General features: G+C 38.5%; 1 protein-coding gene across 3 annotated transcripts in view; it reads right to left on the bottom strand.

Moving 5' to 3' along the window:
• Positions 1-1738: 1738 nt before the first annotated feature.
• Positions 1739-12034, bottom strand: part of plekhm2 (pleckstrin homology domain containing, family M (with RUN domain) member 2) — a 52731-nt gene continuing 42435 nt past the window's right edge. For all 3 annotated transcript variants that reach the window (XM_072245405.1, XM_072245406.1, XM_072245407.1), the window contains 3 exons: positions 10525-10704; positions 9457-9567; positions 1739-8157 (listed from right to left, as the gene is read on the bottom strand). In XM_072245405.1, the coding sequence (XP_072101506.1) occupies positions 8020-8157; positions 9457-9567; positions 10525-10704 (429 nt within the window). In that variant the 3' untranslated portion in view covers positions 1739-8019. The remainder of the gene's footprint in view (positions 8158-9456; positions 9568-10524; positions 10705-12034) is intronic.

The following is a 12034-nucleotide window of genomic DNA, read 5'->3' as shown; positions in this document are numbered from 1 at the left end:
TCTTTCCCCTCTGCCATCAGATTTCTGAACAGTCCACAAACCCATGCCTACTACCTTCTTGTTTCTCTTTTGCACTTTTTTTTTGGGTAACTTGCAGTATTATTTATGTCTTGCACTATACTGGTCACAAATACCCAATTTTACAATATACTGTATGTCAGTGGTAATAAACCTAATACAGATTCTGGTAATGGGAATTTGTGAATGAAAGATGCAGGGAGTGGGCTTGATCTGAAAACCAGCATAGACCTGATGGGACAAGTGTCTCTGCCTTACAGGAATGTGAGGCTCAGGGAATTGTATAAATTGAAGGTTATCAAGGAAGGATAGTCATGAAATTAAGATTGTAGACAGGACAGATTTAGGAAAATTGAATAAGGGCGGGACAGAATACCTTGGCAGAAGTGGGTGGACTTTGTAACAGAGCATATCAGATTGTAAAGTTAGTTTGGGCCATGTATGATATTTAGGTTGTAGTTTATTATGTCCATTCACTCTTCTGCAAATTTAGACCATTATGTCTGAAACTAGAACTGTTTATAATTAAGGAGTCATCCATTTTGTAGCAAGATGAAACGAAACTTATTCTCTCAGTGGATTGATTCTTGATGAGTGAAATGTTACTTGGGATAGGCAGGAGAATGGAGTTGAGGCTATAATCAAATCAGCCACGATTTTACTGAATGTCAGAGCAGTTGCAAGGAGCCTAGCAGCCTACTCAGTTCAGTTCCTCATTTGTGTGTTCATGCCTATAGCCTGTCAACTCCTATTATGAGACACTTGAGGGCAGTATGGAGTAACATGCCTGGTTATCTCAAAGGAGGGCATTAGAACTGGGTACTGCGGATACAAGATTTAATTAAATTAACCCTGTTCCACTGAGGATCCAACCATTCCTCTTCCTCCACTTCTTTGCCTGAATCTCAAATTCACTTTTGCTATTCTAGCAACTGTGCGAAAACATTTCTTCTAAAACCCGTTTTTGACCAAGCCAACTCTGAAAACAGAACTAGAAACAATTACACCATTTGTCGCCAGCACACCAGAATTTTTAGTGGCTTTTGTTTGATGTCCTGGACACACACTCTTTATAGCTCTTCTAATAACTCACCATTAATACCTTGTTTGCTATTATTCTAGTAAAATCCAGCTTTACATTGATCTCCTCTTCAATATTCAAAACTGGATGCAACCTACTGAATTTTCAGTCATCCCCTTTTTTCTGTGTACTGAATAAATTAATATTTTCCCAATCCATTCAAATCCCTCCAAAATCTTTTATAAACACCTGTTTTAAGGATTAGTTCTGGGGATAGGAATTTTGATGTTCTCTGTCAATACCAGCTGCTGTCCGAATAGACACAGACCAAGGTGCCAAGCATCAGCAATTCACTCAGCATTTCTGCCTGGAGAAGAATGGCCGTATGCAACCCATTTTCTTTCCTACTTCCCACATCAGACAGCCTTTGGGCTTCCAGGGACACAGTCAGATGGTGCCGATCTGTTCAGATTTGCACTCAAGAGATTCTTATGGCCAGAAAAGACTGGTACCCCTTATGAATTTAAAATGCCAGTCCTTTTAAGTAAAAGTTCAGTGCCTGCACCATAGTTACCAAAAGCCCTCGATAAAGCCCCAGCTATCCCAAGACAATTAAATTATCAGAGGGAAAAGTCAAATGCACCAATATAGTAAGAACTCTCATAAAGCAAAAACAGCATTTATGCAAATGAGGAAAAATTGAGACGAACACCATTTTATTAATTCCATTCTATTTACATCAAGTTATTATATACAATAAACACTGCATTTACATGGTTCAAACACCAAACATGCACCATTAAACATCATTATCGGGGTTTACAAAGGCTGCCAGGGAATTAAATTTACACCTAGGTTAGAGGACATTGTGCAAGAAGTGATCTCTCCGTAAAAACCTGTAGTTTACTTGGGCTTTAATTAAGCAGCAAGAGCTGTAACATTCAAAATTAGAGAATCTTTTTAATGTCATTATGCATCAATATTAAAATATCTGCAAAGGCAGGAATACTGAATCAAGCCAGCTTCATTTGCCTAATACTGGAAACTGGCTGGGCCTCCTTGACAACAGATACAGTATTTATAGTGCTTACATAATTTGTGTAATTTTGATATCCATTTTCAGTTGTCCCACAGATGAGCAGAAATAGTTCCAAAAAAATTAAATGAGAAATTACCAAATTCATCATTAATAGGACGACTTCATGATTATTGCTTTCAACTTTGAGATTTAGATCCATTATGTGTTTTATGTATTAAATAGCAAAACATACTTTACAAAACTTACATAATTTTCTATACAAAGGCAAATTAACAGTCTTGATTGTGATTTTAACTAACTTTTCCTGACTTTTCTCAGACCATCAGTTTCCATAATGCAAATGTTTAACACTTCACCGTAACTATATTGAGACTGAGGGTACGGAACCTGAGGAAGCAATAGCTATACATTTTCACACCCTATAGTTAAATCAGGAAAAAAAAACCTCTCGATATTGAAAGTTACAGCAAATGCATACTCTTCTGTCCTCTCGTTTCAAATGTAAATAATAGACTATACCCAAGTTATATAGCTTGTCTGACTAAATATGAAGTAACTATTCTATGAAGTAACAAGTGCTTTATTTTGCTGTAAACAGACTGTACTGCACTCAGTAGAAGGCATTTCACTTGTACAGAATGCAGTGAAGAACCTATCATACAGGTGATGTGAAGATTTTAACTTCAGTACACCTCAAGTCTCACAGCAGGACAATTTGTTAGCTATGCAGCAACAAGAAGCCAGGCTGAGATCAACTCAGATTCTGAACAGCTCCTTACCCTAACTTTAGCTTTAAATTATCCACTATCAACTACTTAGCTGTGCACTCAGTTAAGAGTGAGGGCCACCAAGAATATTAGTAAATATCCCACCACTGGACCACCAATTAGCAATCCAGTGGCACCAAAAAACAACCATATAGAACCATGGCAACGCTGTCACTTTGTACAAGAAATTAACAACTCCCTTTTTTAAAAGCACTTGTTGTTGTTCCCACGGTCTAATGCACTGATAATGAATTTAGCAGAATCATTAGTCCACAATGGACCACAAATCATGCTGTTATTAGTACTTTTAAAATCTGTTATTTATATCCAAGTCAAGAATATCTAAAAATGTATGTAAAGTGTCATTGAGATGACTGGATTACACATTTTACTCAAAGGAAGATGAACAGAACAGAGAATGGGCTAAGCTCAAACCAAAATGATTAAGAGGCTGTACGAGGATATCCCAATGCTGCAGTGAGAGACTTCATGGTATAAACCTCAGCTAATGCTACAAATTCTTACATGAAGAACCCAGTAAAGGAGGGGGCAAATTCTCAGATATCACATTGAACATGCGACTGTATGAGTATGTATGGAGTACAAAACTGCTCTCTTCATGACGTGTGATGTACATTATAGAACTCAGCTTTGTTCATTGGATCAACTGTACCACCATGGGGAACACAACTTACTGCAGATGAACAACCAACCTAACTGGGTGAGCTTAACATGTACCAGACCTAAAGTACTTCAGCAGTCTTTTTCAATACTTTTTAATCTTACATGATAACTGTAGACCAAGTTCATTTGTGCAGTGGAATACTACCTTCCTGCCCTATTACACAAGTAACTTTTCAGATTGTAATTGCACTTTAACGACGTTATCCATTTTTGTCCAGTAAATTTTCCCTTTTCCTCTCCTCAAAGAGAGGAGAAATAAATTGCATTTATCCCCCATAGCCTCAGGGTGTCCCAAAAAAAAAAGTCCTGGAAAATTCAGGACCTTGGAAGTCTAGCCAAATAGAGGAACACATTTTTAAGACACTGAAGTATCACAAAATGCAATGAGATTAATGACCAGTAAAGCTTTCTTTTGCTGGTGTTGATTAAGAGTTACTGTTTAGTTCACAAACTCCCTTCCCTTTGAAAAGTGTCATGCACCTGAGAAGGTGTGAGGGGTCAGGGTTCCACATCTCAATCAAAAGGCAATATAATACTTAATCACTGTGCTGACATCCGGCTCTCAGCAAAACATCTTACAGCTGAGTAAAGCCACAAGTAAAATTTACACATCTGCCAATTTACATCCAACTGAACAATGTTACTTACGGTCAATAAAATTCCTGAGAGATTCTGGGTTTTGCCAAAACTTTAGTAAACCATGTATCTGAAAAATCACCCAAATTACTTCAGGAACGTGCAACAAAAGCTTATATCCTGCTTTGATACAGCATTCCATTTCAGATAACTAACTTTCCTTGCTTTGACAAGTATAAAATGAAGCGTTAAAGTTGGACAGATGAAAGTAAGCTCTGGCAATCTACTCAAGCTCTCATTGTTTGTAAAAAGCACTAATAACAAGAATTTTGTAGAATCAGCATTTAACTATTCTGCTGACAGAAAATACTTGTGGAAGACATCACTTACTGGCGTGGGTCACAGTTTTAGTCTGAACCCATCATTTTAGTTTCTGCAATGCAACACCAGGGTTACAGGGAAATGGTGCAATCCACCGAGCAGGGTTTAAGTTATAATTTTTTTTTAATATGTCACATACTTAGATTGAAAATGCAGAAGTGTGCCAGAATATTTCTGTTCTTACAACCTTTGAGACTTGCAGTGTTAATATACAGCTAAAGAGTCTGGAGTCCTTCCATACTTCCAATGTTGGTGCATTCAAAAAGATATTAACTACCTGATTTCTGAGGAATTTATCAACTTGTCTTTCTTGCCTTTATTTTTAGTGGTTTGTTTTATTTTGTACATATTTGTTTATCTCTGTTACATTTAGTAATTAGCTGACGTGTACTTTGTTACTACTTTACCTTTTAAACTTGGCATACAAGTAAAAACTATCTACACATGCAAAAGCAAGTTCAAAAAAACCTGCTCTGATGGGACAGGGTTTTGCTCATCACGTCTGAAGGTTGATGAATCTACGTAATTTGATCCAGTTTAGTGATGAGGAAGATGTATATTTTTGCACTGTGATTAGTAAACATCAACCAACAACACACTTCTATATTCTGCCCGAACCAAAGAACTAAATGCAAACATCTTGATCTGTATAACATAGTATTGATGGCTGTTAGTGGAAATAACTTGTACTTTCAATTTAGGTTGACATGCGAGTACAGATATGAAAAACATCATTCAACCCATTCTATAGACCTAGTCAAAGAAACTTGATTTCTCCAGTACACAATAATTTCCTCTATTATTCTACTTCGACAATCATTCCACATGTTCATATACAAAGGCTGAAATGCTCATTTTTATTTTAAAGTGCTTGCAATCATTAGGATTTGTTATTGTAGCAGCCTATTTCATATGTAAACCCATCCCACTGTTCCTGCCTCACCACAACTTTGCACTTTTACATGTGGGTCAGCCTTTGCTTTTGACATTGGCTGATCAGATGACCTTTCCATTATCAGGTTTCAGTGGTTTGGTTACAAGCATTGAGTTAAGATTTCTCTCAAATACTGCCAGATGTCACTAATCCTATTTACATATTTGGAAGGGGGCAGTGGGTAAAGAGACATGGGAGATTAGCAAAATTAAGACACAAATCAAATATTTTACATATTTTTTGGGTCAAAGGTGCAAGAGTTGTAATAGAGTACAGCTTCCCTTTAGACACTAACTCTGGGTCCAGATTCCACGGGCACAGGCTTTTAATAAAGCGACATTTCAAGAAATTCAGATTCCTGACAAGGAGTGGGTTTCATAGGCATCCGGTCTTGCTGGGATACTGATTTACTTAAAGCCTAACTTGGAGTGGATTCTGTTTAGAATCAGCAACTCTCCAACAGTTGACTAACTGGTTAACCTCACACTGTATTCGTAAGGGAACTGGAATGCAGTCTTGAACTACGGAGCAGGTGTACACCTCTGTCAGGCTGCACAATTATTATACTTGTACATAGAGATGGACGCTCACTACACTCTAAAAAATTCTCATTTACAACCACCTAACCTTACAGACTGAAAATTATCTCTCTAGAATAACAGAAATTTAAAAAAAAACAAAGATTTAGAGGCTGTAACTTCAGGTGACATGAGGAGGAAGCTGATCTACAAAAAATTAATGCAATATTGACCTACTGCCACCAAGTGGGGACATGCAATATATATTATAATGCATTTGCAGCATATCCTGGAGACAGTCAGTCATAAAATGAGAATTCTGTATGGTTATATTACACAGGTAATTACTGACTGAGAGTTAGTTTTAAGGGTGAATATGGATCCTGTGATTTGTATAGCTTAATGCAGCCCCACTTGTCACCTCCATCCAAGAAACCATTGATCTGCCTTTCAGACATGCTGCTCCAAACATTAACTCACCCAGAAGAGTGGTTCTTAAACAGAGTAGTGTCGGCAGTTACATAATTGAACATTATTACACTATCAACAGCATAGCCACTTCCAGATTGGCAATGCAACTTTTGTTGACTAAACCATTTTGGAAAAACTGGAGGAAACTCTGGATTCATATGTAGGTGATAAATTACAACACCTACCTCAAGTTACAAATTATCAACAGTTAATAAATAGGAAAGACTGGAAATACTCAGTAAATCATGCAGCACCCAGATAGAGAAACAGCATTAACATTTCATTTTGATGAATAGTTACTATCAAAATATTAAGTTTGCTTCTCTCTCCACAGATGTTGTTTTACCTGCTGAGTATTCCCTGCATTTTGTTTTTATTATTTCAGATTTCCAGCATCTATAGGCATTTTTGTTTTCATTCACCCTTAGCCTGCTTACAATTTCTTACACACAGCTCTTTTCAAATGACTGAGCAGTAAAAGGGCTTTCAGTCTAAGGCTGATGTTACCCAGTAACAAATCTGTTCATGTCTACCCAACATCTCATTGAAGATTTGCGTTCAAACTGTATCATTCGATATAACACCCCGCAGTTTGAAGGGAAGGGTGCATTGTGGTTACATGATCAGGCATGAAGACATGATTTATAGTCCACAGGATTCCTGTTAATCGTAAAATCTCTTGTGCAAGATTCTCCAGCTTAGTAGGAAGGAAGTCACAAAGGAGCCACTATAGACACTGACTTTAGGGCTTTGCACAACCCAAAATTATTTAGAAGTTAAACATCAGCCATAGAAAAGTGGTTGATGTGCAGTCAATCTAAATAATATACCAAAATGAGTAAGTCTCTCTATAAAATTTTTTGAAAGTCCTCCATGCAGTTACGCGTGCATCAGATGATGATACCCAAATCTTTTTGGTCAGTTCTTCAGGATCACAATTGCTTCTGAAGAAACTAAAACCTGCAGACAAGACTTTTCACAACTAGAGGTCAAAACTGGTGCAGAGAGCCTCATACACAAGGATACTAACCAAGTCACATTGCACCATTTTAGAAAAACAGATGTTTCCTTCAAAGAAGCAGCACATTTTTTTCCTGTGCTCCCTCAATCTTGGCCCATTCATGTTCCCCCAGCAGGAAAGATCTGCTTTGTTTTGAAGAAATATCTGTTTTGTTCCGAAGTCTCTCCAAAAAAATTCTTTCAAAAGCAGACACTCATGCTGCAAGAATACAACTTCTAAGAGATAGGATATTCATCAGGTGGAGGAGCAAAAATAATCAATATGTACGTTTCCAAATCTGGACTGAGTGTCACGTCTGTTACCCACCTCAGTGGGCAGGTTTCCATCCCCTCAATCTCTTCCAATTATTTATAACGTTGAAGCATTCTGAAAAATTCATGGGTGGCTTCAGAGACTGTTTTTCCTTGTATATTTGTATCACTTCCTCTACAATGGGTGGGTTTTCTTCAGAGAATTTTTCCTTGTATATTTGTATTATTTCCTTTACATTCTCTTGCACTATCTTCAAATCCATTAACATTGTGCAAAGTGCTGCATGCAACATCCAGAGGCAGCAAGCATTTTCATACCGTGCTTCAGGAGTCAGTTTTCAACACCATGGATCACGCTCACTGCGTCCTCTAGATAAACTGTCGCTTCGCTGCCAGGTGGTACGAATAAGCGCGACAGCATCATCGCATTTGTTACAAATGGAAGGGTCCTGAAGTGACTTTTGAGGCAGATCAACCTAAATTTAAAAAAAAAGTCTGCATGAAACACAGGGGAACTATCAACAAATATCAAGTGCTCATTTTCCAAATTTACTAGGGCTTTAGGAATGAGTCCCAACAGACAGTTTCAGACTTTATTCTCACTTGAAAGTAGTGCCTTGTACTACAATACATATCATGGTCGTGAGCTTTCCCCACAGTATCCCAGCCAAGTATTCATTACTCAGGCTTGAGCCTTAATACTTTAGTTCAAGTTAGTTCCTGGGTGTAAATATTGATAGGATGTCTTGGTCCAATGCTATACACACCAGCCCCTGATTTCCTCAGAAGGCTAAGGAAATTCAACAAGTCCCAGTTAACCCTTAAATTTTATCCAGAAGCATCACAGCTTGGCACAGCAACTTCTCTTCCTAAGAACACAAGGCATTTCAGAGAATTGTAGAGACAACTCAGTGCATCATGAAAACTAGCCTCCCTTCCATGGACTGATTATGTTGGCTTCTTTCCTGGGCAGCAGGAAGTGTAGACAAAGACCCCTCCCACCCCAAACATTCTCCTTTCTCCCCTTTCCATGAGGCAGAAAATACAAAAGTTTGAAAAAACACACCACCAGAATCAAGGTCAACTTCTATGCAGCTCACTATTATAAAACTCTTAGAGACCTCTTGTATGATAATGATGAACTCTTGACCTCTCAATCTACCTCATCAGGGCATTTGCAGCTTATTGTCTACTGGCACTGCACTTCTCTGTAAATACTGCATTCTTTTCTTGCTTTTCTCTTTCTACTACCTCCAAAGTCTTAAGTTTTAAAATGATCTGCATGAATGGCTTGCAATAGGAAGGTTTTCCACTATGTCAGTGTATATTAGTTTCACCAATAAGCTACAGTAATGACAGTGGATGTGACAGGATATTTAGAGAGGGCAGCATATTAACTCCACTCCTATCCTCATATAAGTACATTCTATATTTACTGAAAAGCAATCTTGACTGTCTATATCACTATTATGCAAAAAGTTAGCTAATTGAAGTCCCAGTCATCTTAGCAGAGATCAGCTGATAATTTATTACAAAACTGAATTGGTATTAATAGCTCAGCACCATCCCTCATGATGCATTCATCTGCTCACATCGAGGCATTGAGGCATTAAGCAGCACAGAAACAGGCCCCTTGGCCCAATTCATCCATGCCAATCCAGGCAGAAAATTTAAAGTTCATAACACAAAAACAGAACCAAGACTTTGTGAGAAAGGGCGTTGGCATTTATACTGACATAAGGTACAGTTCGGTATCACGCACAGTTCTAGCTCACCTTGAAGATCTTCCTCCAAGCACCCTTCAATGCAGCTAGAAAACGCTGCAGCTCCTCAGTACAACTAAAGTACAGGAACCAAGGAAGAGTTTTCTGACCTTCAGATAGTTCCTACAACACAGCACAATGCAATAAATGGGATTGAAATATCAGAAGATGCTGTGCAAAATCAACAATTAAATTACCTCTTCAAATGCAAGTGATATTGGACTGGTAACAGAACAAATGCAGGAAACAAAATTTTACACCTGGTATATTTTAAACCTTTTAACATACATTCCTATTAATCAGTTAATGGAAGTTAGAATACAGATCTGGAAGGGCCGTATCAAGCAGCTGATTTCTCTACACCATTCCCGATATTCCACAACAAAGTCCTATTATCTTTGTTGGTGCGATTGCCCATCTAGTCTACTTCATCACATCTATATTAGCAATTAGCCCATTTCTCACTTCTACAGGCAAAAAACTAAAATATTCTTGGCTGTTATTTTTTTTAGTGTCATTACTAGTAAGGCAGCATATTCAGATCTGAGTCTCTCAGCTGACTGAATTGCTATAGTTGGCATTCATCAAATCAAGGAGTTACTATATATTAATAAATACTGATACCATAGTGACATAATGCCTTCAAGCCTCAATACATGTCTACCTGCAATTTCTTTTACAGCAAGCTGCGATAAAAACTGATTTGAAACAAAGGATTGATATTTGAGAATGGGCCTGGAATTCTGGACTGCCCTCCAGTTGCCACCAAGAGCCAAACACAGTTCACAGAGCAAATTCATGTTAGCCTCCACAGCTGATGCAGACCATAAAAGAGGTTGAAATCAGAGAGGGTGACAACCTCAAAACCTCTGGAATTTTGAAACAACGTCCACCCCCCCACAGGTGTAAAAAAGGCCCCAAGGATCATTGGAAACCCATCACCCCAGCCACAAACAGTTCCAGCTGCTAACTTCCTCAACGGTACCAAAAACATTTACCAATTTCAGCAACACTGAAAAATAATCTGCCAAGGGAAATGTTCAAAAAAGATTAGCCAAAGAGCAGTAGAGCCTTACTTACCATCAGACAATACTCCCTGCTCGGGGCAGTGGATACACTACTGACACTCATTAGCTCAGCGCTGCCCAACAACCGGAAGAAGTTGGTCTGAGCATCTTCATGACATGTAAGGACCATTCTATCTGTCACAACAAGGCAGCATGGGATGCATGGAGAGGGTACAACACCCTGGGGTACAATCTGACAACAAAACAATTAATGCGTTAGAACAGACAGAATACCAACAGGAAAATTCTAAAGACTTATGTTTCTATTTTTAGCCCAACAGCAAACAATCATCAATGTAGGATACAATGGTTGATCCCTGTATGGCAGAGGATTGATTACTCAGTCCTCTCTGATACACGAGGGTGAAGTTTGTCATGAATTCTGTGCATCAACATATTATGGTGTTGGTGACCCCACAACTGCTTGTTGGACACACAGACCCATTTTCACTACAGCATGTGCAGTCAGCTTCCTATACACTGGTGGGGTTGCAGATACTTAAAACAGTAAAAGACTAATTAATTCTGCTGTGCATATAAGACAATCTCAAATTAAAAGTCAAGATTACGTCTACAATTTCACAGGTGGTGAATGCTTCAAGAACTCAATGTCAATAGTGTGGAAGTGATATCTTAAAAGTTATTCGATATGACTGTGGCTGACCAGAAACAGGCTTTAATGCCTATTCCTCACCACCTTTACAATGGAATGAACAAAATAAATACAGCTGGAGATGCTTTTGGAAGATGGAAAGAGCTTAAACAGTGCTCCAAGAAATGTTGGCTAAGATGAGTGGCATAGAGCAACAAGCCATTCTGTAACATCATACCACACGATGAAAGGACGGTCTCTAAACAGAGCTCAAGGTGGATCATTCATTTGGCACCTCTACCAGCTGCGTACCCTTTACATTCTTGAGCTGGGCTCCGTCATTTTTGAAATGGGAGCATTCGACACTTGCTTCTGTTAGCTGATCAACTGTCGAAACCATTCACGTGAGAGCTAAACAGTTTTCATCTAATATATACATCAAAGTTGCTGGTGAACGCAGCAGGCCAGGCAGCATCTCTAGGAAGAGGTACAGTCAACGTTTCAGGCCGAGACCCTTCGTCAGGACGAAGGGTCTCGGGCTGAGACGTCGACTGTACCTCTTCCTAGAGATGCTGCCTGGCCTGCTGCATTCACCAGCAACTTTGATGTGTGTTGCTTGAATTTCCAGCATCTGCACAATTCCTGTTGTTTTCATCTAATATACTTAGTTTGGTCTATAATCAATCGGGGACATAGGTTGAAGAGACAATTTTATGGTTGTTACATGACTAGTCTTTGAGTAGTCCTAGTAGCAATTCAAACATGGAGAACATGGGCTGCTGAGGGATTTTATTCTAATTATTTGCTTGCAACTCCTGACTAGGGATCAAGCTAATTTTTGATATTAATTATAACCTACCTTGCTACATGCTTTATTTCCATTGAGCCACATCTGCAATTCTTGATGCTAACCAATATAAGAAAGTCACAA

The sequence above is a fragment of the Mobula birostris genome, chromosome 27 (genome assembly GCF_030028105.1).
Source record: "Mobula birostris isolate sMobBir1 chromosome 27, sMobBir1.hap1, whole genome shotgun sequence".
Taxonomy (NCBI): domain Eukaryota; kingdom Metazoa; phylum Chordata; class Chondrichthyes; order Myliobatiformes; family Myliobatidae; genus Mobula; species Mobula birostris.
The sequence above is the reverse complement of the archived record's forward strand: the minus strand, read 5'-3'. Positions and strand labels throughout refer to the sequence as shown.